Source organism: Leucopleurus acutus (assembly GCF_964270905.1).
Source record: "Leucopleurus acutus genome assembly, chromosome: X".
Classification (NCBI taxonomy): Eukaryota; Metazoa; Chordata; class Mammalia; order Artiodactyla; family Delphinidae; genus Leucopleurus; species Leucopleurus acutus.
The window spans coordinates 119,604,993-119,621,585 of NC_139148.1; the positions used below are offsets into that span (position 1 = coordinate 119,604,993).

General features: G+C 44.0%; 1 protein-coding gene across 1 annotated transcript in view; it reads left to right on the forward strand.

The window, feature by feature from the left end:
• Positions 1-9,787, forward strand: part of F9 (coagulation factor IX) — a 29,757-nt gene extending 19,970 nt beyond the window's left edge. The window contains exons 7-8 of the mRNA XM_082865066.1: positions 6,954-7,068; positions 7,735-9,787. Of these exons, the coding sequence (XP_082721192.1) occupies positions 6,954-7,068; positions 7,735-8,282 (663 nt within the window). The 3' untranslated portion in view covers positions 8,283-9,787. The remainder of the gene's footprint in view (positions 1-6,953; positions 7,069-7,734) is intronic.
• Positions 9,788-16,593: the final 6,806 nt, after the last annotated feature.

A 16,593-nucleotide genomic window follows, 5' to 3' on the forward strand; every position in this document is an offset into this window, starting at 1 on the left:
CAGGTGATTCTGACGCACTCTACAATTTGAAACGCACCGGTCCAAAGGAAACAAACTTGTTATAGAAGCTAGGCTCCAAAACACCAAACAGTAGACTCGTGGTACCTAGTCCCACATTTCTCCAGGTGTGATCTGCAGACAACCCACATGAAAATCACCTGTGCACATTTTTGAGGTAACAGCCAAGGGCTAGATTTGATACCCATCATTTCAAATCGTTTCACGTCCTCCGTGCTGCACACTTAGTGTACCTGTTGTCCCCTTCCTATGGAGCCCAGCTAAGATCATTAGGAATGTTCAAGATCACTCATCCACACCTGTGCACATACAGGTTCACTCGCTATTTCATCCATATGAAGTAAGATTACTGACTGTAGAGGTACCAAGCGCTAGGTTTTAGTTTTTTCCAAAAGTGAAGAGCTGTGCTACTTGCTAGGATACTTGAGAAAGACCCTGCCATACTTTCACACTGATGCCTTCCTCACCAGAGAACCGTCTCTCCACACCCACCTCCACCCAGTTTCTCACAAAAGGTTACTGGGTTTCAAAAATAGGAGACAGGGCTTCCCTGGTGGCGCAGTGGTTGAGAGTCCGCCTGCCGATGCAGGGGACGCGGGTTCATGCCCCGGCCAGGGAGGATCCCACATGCCGCGGAGCGGCTGGGCCCGTGAGCCATGGCCGCTGAGCCTGTGCGTCTGGAGCCTGTGCTCCGCAGTGGGAGAGGCCACAACAGTGAGAGGCCCGCGTAATGCAAAAAAAAAAAAAAAAAAAAAAAATAGGAGACAAACTGAGTGTGCAAAAGTCACTTTTAGACAAAATAAGAAAGAAAACCAACCAGAATCTCTCCCCATTTGTGGATGAGTCAGCTCGACCATGGCACCATCAATCTGCAAAGTGGAAATGCTTGATCTGATTGCAGACAAGACTGCAACACACCTGCTGCAGCCCAGGCATCAAGAGAAAGCTAGCAACAGCTGGGGTTTCAATGGCCAAACTAGATCTGTGGCTCTGACATAGGAAATACTGTTTAGCAATATCACCTAGCAAAAAAGTGATTCAAAATGCTGATGCGTCAATAAAAGGGGATGGGAAATAACGCGACCACGTGGGTGAAGCAATTCCACAAAGCAGCACAGACAGAGTTCACTTTCTTCTGGAGTAACAAACAGTTTGAACGAACTGGAAATGTCTAGTCTGTTAAAGAAAATGTTTAGGTGAGCTGTTTGCGAGAGCTAAAGGGCCACAAGAGAAAGGGGATGACAACTTTTTCTTTGTAGACTTACGGGTGAAAGTTCCAGGCAGGCAGGTCGATACTGGCCCCAGTTAAGAAAGCCCTTTCCAACCACTTGGGTCGGCCGCGTGGGCTGGGCAGCTCGGGCAGGAGATTTGGTTTAACATATGTTCGTGGAATTGTTGACTCGAGCTGCTCTGTCACTGGGACGACAGCAGCGGGACAACCTCATCCCAGAGAGCATCGACGGCTCGGGCTCCCCTGGTGGGAGATGAGACAGGACAGGCTAGGGACCGCAGCCACCCCGTGCAGCTCTGAGACCCTAAGGAGTGAGCTTCACCTTCCGCGCAGCTTGTCCGCGGCCGCGTGCATTTCTTACCTTATTCTAGGGCTTTCGTCTCCGCTTCCCGGCTAGAGGAGAAGCCGCCGCCGCCGCACCCACAGCCGCGCCGCGTCAGCCACAGACGCTTCCCAGAAGCCCCTGCGCTTCCGGCCGCCTTAACCCCCGACCCCAAGGCCAAAGGTGAAGGCGGACTTGCCTGACCTCTGACCTCTGACCCCACATCACAGTGACAGAACACCCAAGAAAGGAGCGGAGGGAGGTGTGAGGCCAGTTTCCTTCATTTTCCCTCCAGATGCCCAGCGCTGGGCTCAGAGCCCCTGGAGAACTCTGGGGACGGGAAGCAGGGACTCTGCAGGGCCACTTAGGAGCAGAGAGAGGAAGCTAGAGGGTTAACTCTTATATAGGAAGAGAAAGGCTATTTCCTAGAGTCGGTATATCCTTAGCGGAGTGGGAAACTAAAACAGAACTCGGGGCTTCCCTGGTGGCGCAGTGGTTGAGAGTCTGCCTGCCGATGCAGGGGATGCAGGTTCGTGCCCCGGTCCGGCACGATCCCACATGCCGCGGAGCGGCTGGGCCCGTGAGCCATGGCCACTGAGCCTGCGCGTCCGGAGCCTGTGCTCTGCAGCGGGAGAGGCCACAACAGTGAGAGGCCCCGCGTACCGCAAAAAAAAAAAAAAAAACAGAACTCGAATTTCATACAGCTACAAAGGGAAACAATGAAAAATGTGAACATTAGAGTTGGGAAATCGCAACACCTGTACCATGAGACCACCTTCATCAACAGCTTAATAGTGAGAGATTTGAGGAAGTAGCACTGTGTTTCGGCTTTCTAAAGCTTTTATTGGGCTTTGGTCCCATGCACTTGACCCTGCCAGCCCACAATTCTGAGCATGCGCAAGCCTGCCCCCAAGAGCTCTGTCCTCCTCTTCTGCTTTGAGTTAGGATCCGACTGGCCCTGTGTGTGAAGTACCAGATCTTTCTCTTTTGTTTTATCATGGGCCTCAGGTTCTGTATTAGCCATAATTATTGTACATTTAATAATTTGAAGATCATTCTATGAGATTGATAAAAACGGAATACAATGGAAACCAAGTAGTTAAGCTTTCCTTAATCCTTTATATTAGGCTGTATCTATGCAATTGCCTGTATTTAACCATTTTACCCAGCAAAATATGTCTTGAGAGGCAGTCTGTCTATTCCTTATTCTATTCTTGGCCTAAACAATCTTTAAAATGTCTTAGCATTTTCCCCAGTCTTGGCTTTCCTCAGCTTTGGCCTGAAGCTATCCTTAAAGGTACCCGAGCACTTGACCTATACAGCTACCTACACAGACCCAAACCTTTCATTTGATTAGGATACACCCCCATAGCAGACAACATGCAGTTACCATCTGTACGAACCAGAACTTCCTCCTTTTTTGCGGGGGGGGGTGGGGGGTGGGGGGTGGGGAGGGGCGGGGGGGTTGGGAGGAAGATGCTACAGGAAGGTCCTAAGGCTATAGATATATCTTCACTTGGAAAGGTAATCCTCTATTTTTCCTAGCTCAGATGATACAGCTCCAATTAGCAGAAATGAAAACATAACATATGTAATCTCATCTGGCCTCACAAAACTATTTTGAACAGAACGTTTAGACAATTATTCTCTAGGATGGTTTGATGAAGTCTCTTTCAATGACGAGTCTAGTTAACCATTAAAAGCCAAAAGTGAGCATCCCCTCTGTGCCCAGAAAAATGAAGTAGGGCCAAGGGCTGGGCGAATCACACCTGTGGGTATAATAAGCTGTGCATCATGTAGAAATGGTTTTGCTCTTCATATGAAAGAGAACAAGTGTGCAAAGAAAAAATGTTACTGTAAAGCTGGAGGTGGCTAGGTAGGGAGAGTGAGGGTTTACTGAAATCACAGGGAAAGGCCAAGTTTGAGTTAAAAGGTTAGGAAGGGAACAACAGGGCAGCAGCTATCACTCTAGGCTGGCATTGTCAGTGAAGAACGTCAGAACAGATATGTGAATATGTGTTTTGCAGATGTGTGTGGGTGTGTGGGTGTCTGAAAGAGAAAACAGGCTCCTGTTAGGATGTGACAAACATGAAAATGTTTGACAGATCAGAACTCCGACATCCTTGCTCAGAACATATGCTTTTCCATTTCTTCCAACATTCTCCAAAGTGATGCCATACAAGAACCTGTCCTTCGCCAAGCAGACAGCTCATACCCAAACAGCTAATATTTAGATAGCTGTGATCCTGAGGTAGCCAAGCAAACATTCCCAAACCAAGTTGCTTGTAATATCTTTAAATGCAAATGTATTTTAGGGCTTTTTCTTGGCAAAGATGTTTGCTAAAATTTCTAATACCAATCAGGAATGGGCAAAAAAACACACTTCGGGCTTAGAAGAACACAACTGTATTTCTCAGTCATGCACCAGAACAGCGTAGATGCTCCGGGCAGCAAATCTTTGGCAGGAGTCAGACTAGCTACATCAGATTAGTCTCTGTGCCCAGGGGCTGTGGCTATCATTCACTCTGGCCTAACTAGCCCATTAAGCTGAGAGATGTCCAATTCACCTCTCATACAGAGGAGAAGCACCATTATATCATTGCATGTGAATGCTTAACTCCAGTTACTTGAGCAAATGTATTCAGTTGTAATCATTAGGCCCAGTAAAGAACAGTGTTACGCAAATTTGCTTGGTGACGAAACTCACCTGAGGTCTGGGCCAGCTCCATGAGCTGGTGACCAAGTGCACTTGCACAGGGCCCTGTCTTCAAAAGTTTCCCGCATTTGTAGTTCAATGCTTTGCATTTGTGTTTTGTAACTCAAGTTCAATGAGACAATGGAGCATGCGTGTGCTGGGGACCTGGAACCTCGAGTCACCACACTCTTACCTCTCAGCACCACCCAGGGATGGATTCTTGACCTCCCTCTCCCCTGTCCTGTGGTGCCTTGGCTAGCTCTGTCTCCCCTTTCCACAGCTGCCCAGTGACCACTACCACCCCCAACCCCTGGCTCACTGGCAGATGCCACCTCCTCACCCTCAACAGCTACCATTGTCATCCTCCTTCGGCACAGGCACAGGGAGGGTTGAGGCTGGGTGCACAGACTCTATGCCATTTGGGGACAGGGCGTGGCCACATGGCATCTCAGGACCAGAAATGCATCATAGCACATTTGGAGGGTGAATGGCAGGGGCAAACCTCTTGTCCACCTTCATTCCAGGACCTGAACATATCCTGGCAGGGAAGTTGAAATCCCTTGGGAGTCACTGCTTGCTGTTGATTGCTACAGTGGACCAGTGGGAAAGACTGACTTACCCTTCCCCCTGCTGGGGCACAGGGCATCAGCACAGGGCTGGCGGAAGAGGGGACCTGGCAGCTGAGGGCTGCGTTTGTGCTTGTGTGCTTGATTTCAGGCTGTAGTCCCTGGGCACCTGTGAGGATCTGTGCTCGCCCAGCGAATATCCCCCATACCCGAGGAAGCACAACTTTGAATAGTAAATTCAAAACACCATGATAGGTTGTGAGAGACCACAGAAGAAAAGAAAAAGTTTTGTATTTTAGTATCTTCCGTGACACTTTTTCCTCGCTTTTGAACAAGGGACCCTGCATTTTCATTTTGCAACAAGCCCTACAAATTATGTAGCCAGCCCTGCCTGGAGTGAGCACTTTTAAAACAGAAGGGTCACCAAGCCTTGGGAATTCTGGAACCGAATTTCTCAAATTTAATTATGCATAAGGATATTCTGGAGGTCTTCATTTTCTCCCATCCCAGCCACCAACTATTCTGATTAAGTCTGGGTGGGCTTCCAAAGCTGCATTTTACAAGCATCCCAGATGATTCTACAGCAGTCGGCCCACCAAGCACACTTGGAGAAATACTGGGTGCCTAGAAGCCTAGACTCTGAAGCCAGGCTGACTAGGGTTTGCATCACAGCCTCACCACGAACTAACCTTAACTAACTAACTGCATATCTAAACCTCAGTTTGCTCATCTGTATATGGATATGTTACTGTCACTCCACAAAGTACATAAAACACTTAGCACAGTGATTATCCATAGTAATCAATCGATACAGGTTCAAAAAAAAATTAAGATTGTTAAATCTGGGCGATGGGTACACTGGTGTTTATTATATTGTGTGAGTTTTCCTATATTTTTACTTTTCAACATAAGAAGCAACAGCTAGAATGAGAGGGAAACCTGAGTATGGAAAAGAGGGTCAGAGCCTTGCAGTGAGTCAGGCCCATAGTTCTCCAGGTAGGAGGCTAGTGCTTTGGTGTCTAGGATTTAGCAAGTGTTCCATAAACTGGATTCAGGACAAAAAGAATCTTCACTAGAATATGCCCCCAAGGACCTTCTCAGACTCACCCTTGAAAGGAGTGACCACACCCCTTCCCTAGTTTATTATGAATGGGTTTATGCCTGGGGCTAAGGTCAGCAGTTCACAAGGGCTAGTCAGGGCCCACAAAGGGTTTACCAAATGTTAGTGTGCCCTCTAGTGTTCACACTTCTCAGACGGATTGAGGCCCTTGCATACACAAGAAGTGAAATTCTCCAACTTGATCTAGACATTGAGGTGGTAAAAATATTCATGAACCACTCTGGATATACAATGAACGTACAGATGAAAGAATGGATCGGCCTCTTATCTAATAATGTCCAGGCTCAAAGCAGCACCCAAACACTTTTGTCTGCTTTGTCCCCAAATCAAACATAGCTTAATAGACCTTTTAGGACAGAGGCAGCTTACAGATCCAGTTGGGGGAGGAGAATAGAGTTGGGGGAGACCGGAAGGAGTAGGCGAGTTCTTCTGTTGCTCACTGCCTGGATGGCCATAGCACAGCCCTTAGGGATGCCATAGGTCTCATCTCATATCATTCTGGTTTAGAAAAGGCTTGAAAAGACGTCCTGGAAAAATCAATAGTTTTTCTCTTTCAAATGATCTGTAGCAAGGAGATTTCCTCATGCAGGGACAGAAGACTCGGTAATAACTATTGATCCCCAGGAGTCAAATAAGTGCGTTTCTGAATGTACCTGCCATATCCCCGTGAAGCAATTCGTGCTATCAGAGAACCTGACTCACCTGGAAAAGGAATCCAAGGGCCCTGAATCATCAAAAGAAGCCATTTCCTCACAGTTGCCTCATCTAGTGCTCCCCCTGCCTATCACTGTTCATTCTGTTCAAGAGTTTCAGAAATGGCTTTTTTGATTGTGCTCCAGAAACACTAATTCATCTTCAAAGCTGACACTTTCCAGAAACACTCCACTTCTGCCAGCACCTAGAAGCCAACATTTTGCCCACTCCTCTAAACAGCACACATGGTTTTTTTTGTTCTGGATCAAATATATTATGTAGTAAGATTCATAATTTTGTTTCCACAGGTGCTTTTGAGTGATGAAATTGATGGGTTCTGTGGAGGTTCCATCATTAATGAAAAATGGGTTGTAACTGCAGCCCACTGTCTCAAACCTGGTGTTAAAATTACTGTTGTCGCAGGTAAATAAAGAATGATAGACGTCTGCAACATCCCTAGATCTTCTGCATGACTGCTAGATCATACTTTACTAAGGTCTAATAAGCTCATTGCTAAATAAGTTGAACTAGTGGTAGGGGGGCCATCTTTTCAAAATCCAATGTGTTCCATCCTCCAAGCCCCCCATCGTTCTTTTGGCGGACCTTTCATGTCAGTGCAGTACAATTAATCTATTGATGTGTGCGTTTCCCCACCAGACTGCGCCTTCCCAAAAGCCGTGTCATATCACTGATTCTTGTATCCTTGCACCTGGCACAAGCTGCAAGCTGCCCTCAGTTAACATTGAATGAATGACCAAATGAATGTATTATCTGTGCTCAAAAAAGCGGCCAAAATCTTTGAAATTGGGAACATCTAGGATAATTCATAACAAGTCGATTCATTATCACCTGTGAACCATGTAAGACTTGTAACAGCATGGGTGAACAGCTCCATCTATCCGATGGTCCTGAATGGCTTTTTGGTCTGAAAAGTATGCATCAGCCCTCATTATATTTTACCAAAATCGTAACAATATAAGATCTTTGACACTTGACTGCCAGGTACTTCAATGGTGCTAGATGGACACTTGGAAAACGTGTTTCTTTGTGGGAAAGACTGTGATTGAAAAAGAAATTTCTTTTCAATAGGTGAGCATAACACCGAGGAGACAGAACCTACAGAGCAAAAGCGAAACGTGATCCGTGCTATTCCTCACCACAGCTACAACGCATCTGTTAATAAGTACAGCCATGACATTGCCCTTCTGGAACTGGATGAACCCTTAATGCTAAATAGCTACGTAACCCCTATTTGCATTGCTGACAGGGAATACACGAACATCTTCCTCAAATTTGGATATGGTTATGTGAGTGGCTGGGGGAGAGTCTTCAACAGAGGGAGATCGGCTTCAATTCTTCAGTACCTGAAAGTTCCACTTGTTGACCGAGCTACATGCCTTCGATCCACAAAGTTCACCATCTATAATCACATGTTCTGTGCCGGCTTCCATGAGGGAGGTAAAGATTCATGCCAAGGAGACAGTGGGGGACCCCATGTTACCGAAGTGGAAGGTACCAGTTTCTTAACTGGAATTATTAGCTGGGGCGAAGAGTGTGCAGTGAAAGGAAAATATGGAATATATACCAAGGTATCCCGGTATGTCAACTGGATTAAGGAAAAAACAAAGCTCACTTAAAGAAAAATGTATTTCCAAGGCTGATATATTTGGGATTGAACATGGACAAGGTCCTTTACTCACTAATCACTTTCCCATCTCTTTAGATTTGAATATATACATTCTATGAATACTGCTTTTTCTCTTTACCGGAAGAAGTCTAACTAGAATTCATATTTTACTAGAATAAGTAGATTAGAAAATGTAATCACTAGAGAAATATACTGTGGTGGGAAATTGTGCCCATTCCTCCAGGTCCAGCCCTTGACAGAACTGTGAAGTTAAGTTCTTCATCCTGTGCATCAGGCATTATGTTTCTCCACTGAGGCGACTCCCTGCTTCTCCGTCCTTAGCAGCATTCCATGTGCCAGATCCTTCTCACCTCTCCCATCAAAACGTTAAAATTTATTAGATCCGTATCCAGGATATTTGGTCTAGTCCATCACAAGGCCAGTACCACACTCATACAGGAAGAACACAGGAGCAGCTGACAGGTTAAAACTCATGGAAAACCCTACTTTTTTTTCGGTACCCTTATTCCTGCATCCTTTGTCCTTGCCAACTCCTAATCCCCAAAGCAGTTCTGCTCTTTCTCTCTCCCTCTCTCCCCTTTTCCTTACATAGGCATTAAAGGAGGAAAGGGGAACATCATACTGTTTTACTGCTGTGCACAATTATATATACCCATCAAACCCAGACTTGCTTTCAGTTTGGTCTTGGACTTGCTTTTCATCACATAGGGATGAAGTAAGGTGCCTGAACTTGGAGGAAAAGTTCCTCTCAGACAGTCACATTATTGAAATACATACATAATGGAAGGAACGACCCATCAGAATAGTTTCCTAAGGACTTTAATTGTGTTGTTATGGAGGTTTGACTAGACATGCTTCCATGAAGGCAAACCGGCATGCCATTGTACCCAAGAAAGCTGACATCAACCCAGTGCTTTGTCCCCTGTCAGAACAGTCAGTTTGCAACTAGAGCTAATAGAGTCTTCAAGAAAGAATTTGTTGGTGTGTCTCCAGTGTTGTCCAGGGCTAAGGAAGAAGTTGCCCAGACCAGAGAAGATAGGCATCACGCCTCCTCAACTGGTGTATCACCACAGTGAAGAGGGATGCACTCATTCCAATGAGCCAACCAACTCCCTTTTTTGGTTCATGCTCCCCAAGCCACTTTTTGATAATAATTAGGCCTTCTATATTGTATTTTCTAGAGGGTTACTGACCAACCAACACATCAATCACATCAATACTTCCATCTGTTAGACTATTTCCCTTCGTGAGTTAAACTGGTGTTCTGATTCAGACCTTTGCTTTTCACGAATTTGGGTGATGTGAATCATTTACCCTGCATGTGATTACATGTGGAACTACTGACATCATGTTTCGGACCACTTTGACCCCACCAAGCTGCTGCTGCTCCTGCCCTCATCTCACCCTCCGCCAGGCCTTACACTTGCTGATTTCTTTCAAGTTACTCTCATTAATCCCTTTTTCCTTTAGTCTTTCAAACATAAGTATCAATAAATGTAGTTTTCAATTTCTCAAAGTGTTTCTTGTTGAATCATTCCCAGAGAGAGCTCCCAAACCCTACATTCAGCAGGACACTCAGAAGAATGTGTCCAAGTGCCATATGACACAGCAGAGATTTGATGGTCTGCTGTCACCCAGCTTTCATGGAAGGCAGCATGTGTGTGTCCTGGTGAGGACAGTGGTCTGGCTCCACACGGGAGGATTGAGTCTAAACAGCTGTGAATATGCCCTTGGATAAGTCACTCCACATTTTATGCTTTGATTTCTCCATTGTGCAATGAGGGAGTTTGACAGGATGCTCTCCAAAGGCCCTTGTTGACCCTGTGATAGTCGGTGGGTTCGTGTTCTTCCATTCCTTTATTCAACAAATATTCAAGGAGTGATTACTGTTTGGCATTGGTTGTATGCCAAACACCAAGAGTGTTCATTACAATTTAAGTTCACATTTATGTATTTTGTGAGTTAACTAAAATAATGTATGTGAATTGCCTTGTCAGTGCCTACTACACAGTATTTGCTCAGTAAATGTTAGCTGAATCTGAACCCATGTTTATCCCACAATAGGAATTAGTCTTGTATTGAGTATCAGGGGAAGAGGACATACTTAAATAAAAATAATGCCTGGGATTGAGGTTTCATGAACAAACAAAAGAAATCAGTTCAGCTATTGCTGGCTAAAGGAGAGAGAGGAGACACTGCAATGGTCCCCCTTAGGGTAAGGAGGGTACTGATTCATGCATGGAAACACATTACTTCAAATTTGAATGAGGAAAGTTCTGTAGGCCCAGGGCTCTGCGATTGATAAAAGGGAGCCACTCTGGCCTTGTTGCCATGGAGACCACCCCTTACAAAGGCAGCCATGGGGGCATGGCCTTATACCTCCTGTGATTGGTCTTCCCTGTGGCAGAGGGAGGAGCTCCTGGGCCCATCAGTCTGAAATCCACAGCCTTTTTCCCCATAAGCTCAAAAATGACTGGATTCATTAGGACCCACGTGTGGCATGTTGCCACCACTAAACATACGGGGCCTTTAAGCCCACCTAAGAGCCAGCGGCTTTGGATCCAGGCCCTCGCTAGATTCTACCTAGAGCATTTGCAGTCGCCATATAAGAATCATTAACGCTTTCAAAAATCGCTGTAGCTACTTAACCTAAATTGGCTGAGATATGCTGCTGCAACAATATTGAGAGTGACAGATTAAAACAGAACTCTTGCTGAGTGAAGAAAAGTGTGTTAATGTAGTGCGGTCATTTCAACTTGCTGTTTAAGTATGACTGTTTTGGGTTCTTATGAATATTAGTTGCTAAATGCTGACAGGAACAAAGTGTCCAATTTTCTCTGCCAAAGGAGAAAGAAAGGTTTTCTCCCCAACTTTCCTGTACCATGACAGACCAGTTCGCAAAATTGCTTAATTATAATTTCTAAACCACTTCTGAAGGCTTACAGTCCAATCTAAGAATGTCTGAGCTGCAAAGGCCCTTAGACACCATCCAAACTCCTCTACCCATTTAACAGATGAGGAAATTGAGGCCAAGATAATGCCAGGCCCAAAGTAACACAATGTCAAGAGCCAGGACTAGAACTCAGGTGTCCCACTCCACACTGTGAAAGTACAGTGCTTTCAATTAGAGCCCTGTCTATATTTTTAGGGCCGCTGGGGCATTCTGCATTGGTGGCGATCCTTTCAGCAAACCTGGGGGTGAAAACTGCCTGAAATTCTTACTAGTGATGCTCTAATTGACAAACCGGTGACCAAATCAAGAAGACCAACAGGTATCGGGGAAGGCAGAGTGGCGGTCGAATAGCAAACTGGAACCGCAGTCCTGGACTCAGGGCAGCACATGTGGAATGAACCTGTGGTGCTGGTGCCTGGCTTTTAGCCCAGCTGTGAGCACTGGGCCTTCCAGATGTGACATTTGACTTCTAGAGCAAGTTCGTCAGTGTCATCTGGCACACAGTCATCCCGGCAACATTTCAACTCGATTCATTGCAGCTGTGCAGGGTAAAACAGGCAGCACGCCGAGACAGCAGCTACCCCAGAAACTCCTGTTTGAGAGTTGAAGGAATGCTTCAAAGGCCCGCTGAATCTGGGATGCTAACAGTGCCACCCAGCCCTGGGTGTCGGGAAAACAGACTTCAGCAGCTGACAGGCCTGTCTGAGCAAAGCACTCAGGAATCAGGGCTCTTTTTGAATCTGAGGCTGATGCCATTTAGAAACCTCAGGGTTTAAAAAAAAATGCTAGGATCAGTGGATTAATACAAAATTAAAACTTGGGGGAAAATATCTCATGGCTAAAGCCACAAAAATCATGTTCTGGAAACTAGGGAGTCACAGCAGGCAAAAGACTATGGGACCCCTGCCCTTTCCAACCAATCCAGGTACACAGATCACTCATTTTCTCCAAGAGTACTTTGAAGGCAGACCTCTTCCACCGTGTCCGTGGGGTTGTAGCTTGCCTTGAGATTTCCAGAGTTAATCTCAACCTCTTGTATGGAGAAAGGTATCAGAAGGGAAGAACAGCAAGCAGACACTTTCTTATAGATAAAGAGGCAACGGCTTCTGGAAGACAGCCAAGACCCCCTCACAGAATGAGAGTACTATTTCGAACTCCTGGCCAGATCATTTCACCTTGGAAGGAGACTGACCTCTTTTTTGCCCCCCGAACCCCACCCCCACCCTACCCCCAAGAGTTACCTCTTGATTGGAGAAGGATGGAAATAGGAATATTTCCTATATTTTGAACCCGTGTCCCCTGCATTGGCAGGCGGATTCTTAACCACTGCGCCACCAGGGAAGCTCTACTGCAAGCATTTCTAGAAGTATAAGAGTGACAGCATGCAGGGCTTCCCTGGTGGCGCAGTGGTTAAGAATCCGCCTGCCAATGCAGGGGACACGGGTTCGAGCCCTGGTCCGGGAAGATCCCACATGCCGCGGAGCAACTAACCCGTGCGCCACAACTACTGAGCCTGCGCTCTAGAGCCCACGAGCCACAACTACTGAAGCCTGCGTACTCTAGGGCCCGCGTGCCACAACTACTGAGCCAGTGTGCTGCAACTACTGAAGCCCGCGTGCCTAGAGCCGGTGCTCCACAACAAGAGAAGCCACCACAATGAGAAGCCCGCACACTGCAACGAAGACCCAATGCAGCCAAAAATAACTAAATTAATTAATAACTCTATTTTTTTAAAAGTTAAAAAAAAAAGAAATGCTGCAGTAGATAGCTTCTCCAGATCAATAACCGTGTAGTGGCTTAGGTGCTGACCTCATAAAGTTAAGGGGTCTCACGATTTACACATGACATGCTTTAGTGAAGATCTATATATAAAAATCTATTTTCCTCTTGGAATATATTACAAAAATAAACATGCATTTTCATGATATTAAAACTCAGCTCTGAAAGTAAGTAGCCAGGTCTCTGAGAAACTCAGTGCATTTTTGTTGAATGAACCAATGGGTGAATGAAATGGAAGAAAAACAAGCCATTACTGACTACCTCAGAGCAAAACACAGTTATCTAGGGTAGGAATGAGATACTCAACCTGAACACATAGGGAATATGCCATAGAAAGGAAGAGAGACAAATACAAATACATTCATGTCCTTCCAAGGATTATGAGAGGAGTTATTACTAATTTCTAGGAAATGTAAACGGGAATCGCCCATAAGACCATTGTTTTAGCCTTTTCCTCTCCTGTTAACATTTTTTGCTTTTGTGTTTGTGTTCTCCAGAAGCCGTATTTACCTCTCTCTCTCTTTTTTTTTTTTTTTTTTTTTTTTGTGGTACACGGGCCTCTCACTGCTGTGGCCTCTCCCGTTGCGGAGCACAGGTTGCGGATGCGCAGGCTCAGCGGCCATGGCTCACGGGCCCAGCTGCTCCACAGCACGTGGGATCTTCCTGGTCCAGGGCACGAACCCGTGTCCCCTGCATCGGCAGGCGGACTCTCAACCACTGCGCCACCAGGGAAGCCCCTACCTCTCTTATCTGTGCTTTGTATCCTTATTTAGGGAGGTATTTTATTGTTGTACCTTGGTTTTATAGTCAGCTCTTGGCTTTCATTTGGATTTCAAAGTTTTATATCTGAATCAAACTGCTGTTCTTCGCCACAGGGATTTAATTTCTCTCAATATGCCTCCCATAATTTTCATTGTCCACACTCTCTTCCATATGTTGTTTTAGATGATTGTGCTTGAGATCACAATCTACTTTTTTACTTTAGAAAATGTAAATTTGGGTAATTGATACGGCTAAAAGCATAGCTACACATTACCTAATGGTGGGTTATAATTCGGAAATCTTAGCGCATAAGGAATAAGGAATTTTACTGAACACTTACTATGGGCCTAGCACTGTGTCTGTTTCATAAGATAAAATCAGCCATGTGCTGGAACTGGCTTATACCAACTCACAAATGTGAATTTTGCACATCTCTTTCCAACGTCCAGTTCAGTGACTTCATGTCAGTAGCCTGAAATCCACCATGATAGGGGTATTTACACAACAGATATTGACAAATACTACAAATACTTTTGTTTAAGAGAGCCAGTTGTTCAACATACCGATCGACACAATCTAATTATTTGATTTAAAAAATTCATCATTTTTACAGTCCTGCTACTCAATTATTGCTGAGTGAGCACTAAATACACTGTGAATTAAAATATAAAAGTTGTTAAAGAAGCAGAATATTTATGACCTAGAAATATTTAAAAATCAGACCTTTAAAGTTGTTCTCAGGTGGCAACAAGTAGTTATTTTGTTGCAAAATAAAACAATTTTTTTTTCAACTTTTCTTTTTTTTTTTGGCTGTGTCACGCAGCATACCAGATCTTAGTTCCCCAACCAGGGATCGAACCTGTGCCCCTTGCAGTGGAAGCACAGAGTCTTAACCACTGGACTGCCAGGGAAGTCCCATAACGTTTCTTAAGTGCAAATATTTCTCCTATACAACACATTTACAATCACACATTGTGAAGTCAATGAAGGATTATTCTATGGTAGTTTTCTGCTGGTATGTTAGTTCACAGTAATTTCTTAAGATATTTATGAAGACTGCATAAAAGAGTTCGTGACTGTTATTTTCAGCTAGCAAGTAAGATTTTAAAAAAAAGTCCCACAAGGATGTATAGAAGGTAAGTTTGGTGTAGATTTTCACTATACTTCAATCATCGGGGGACAAGACGTTATAATCCACTTTTCCAGTACTGAATTAAAGTAAGCAGAATTTTTTACAGCATGAAATGTTTCAGACATAAAAATAGAGAGAGGATAATATTCAATATCATAAACTCCCTCTGTCTCTGTCTCTGTCTCTCCCCGCCCCCCACCCCATCGTCAGAGGTAGGTAGCTACCATCCTTAATTTGGTGTTCATCATTAGCCAGCATGTGTATATTTTACTCTAAATTATCCATTAAAAGTATAGAGTTTTGCACATTTTAAAACTCTACAAATGCTATCATCTTGCATCTATCTTGCAAGATTCATTGACGTTGACAGGTGAAGCCTGAGATCATTCATTTTAACTTCTAAATAGTATTTTATTGTATGATATTTCATCATCTAGTTATCTATTCTTCTGTTCATGGTCATTAATGTTGTCTCCGAATTTTTTACTCTTCCAAACAATGCTGTTATAAACATTCTGGCACATATGTCTCCTTGAGCACATGTGTGAGTGTTTCTCTGGGGGAGACACTTAGAAGTGGAATTGCTAAGCCATACAGTATTCACTTCAACTTTATTTGGTATTAGCAAATTGTTCATCAAAGGGTTGTACCAATTTATGCACCAGTAGCACCATGTAAGAGTTCTTGCTTCATATTTTTTTCTAACACTTGGTATTTTTAGAAATACAGGCAGATTTTAAAGCTACTAATACTCATGTAAAATGGCTGTTTTGCATTGAATTCAGGTATTTTGAAACTAGTTCCAAATGTATAGGTATAGCTCTGTGTCTTCTCTAAGGTCAGTAAAGAGACCACTTTAGCTTCTAACATTAGATTCCAAAACATCCACTAGGATTTTTCCCTTTTAAGTCATTTTTGTCATGGTTGAAAAGTTACAGTTCACTTAGTTACTAAAATTTTATTTGTTCTCATAGCTTGCCATGTAAAAGAGCACATTCACTATCAAACTGAGATAAAAAGGAAATATTGACTTAGATAACTCTCAGCATGTCGAGCTCTCTTCATGCTTCAGATCTTTCTGACTTTCACTCCAGCCTGGTTTTATTTGTTTGGTTATTTTTGGAGTAATTGAGTTAGTGAGTCTATCTCAGAAATACTTAGATGAAACGTGTCTTTGAAACAGTTTACATTTTATTTGGGTTTGGGCTTAAGGAAAGTTTCATTTACCTTAAGGAATTCATCTTCACAAAGTCCAGCTTCATTGGCTGTTCTCAATGCACATTATTAGTCCTATTTGGTGTACATTTGCTGAAATTATCTCTTCAGAATTTAAAGTGCAAATTCATATATGTGAAAATGAGGTGATCAACATATATTAGGTAGTCCCTCACCAAGTACAAGGGAAAACTTTAGACTTGAGTGTGTCATGAGCTTTAATATAGAAAATACATTTTGAACTAAAAAGGAATTACTTTTTTTTAAAAAGACTATTGTCACTTCTATTCATTTCCTCTTGAACAATATAAAGGGTTTACGTTTTGTCTGTGACACTGGTTGGTTGGTTTGTTTGCTGTCCTTGGGCAGGCCCCATAAGACCAACTGCAAACTGATCATTCCAAATCAACGCAGGGAAGTGTACTGAAAGGTAATAAAAATGACTTGTTTTGACAATTA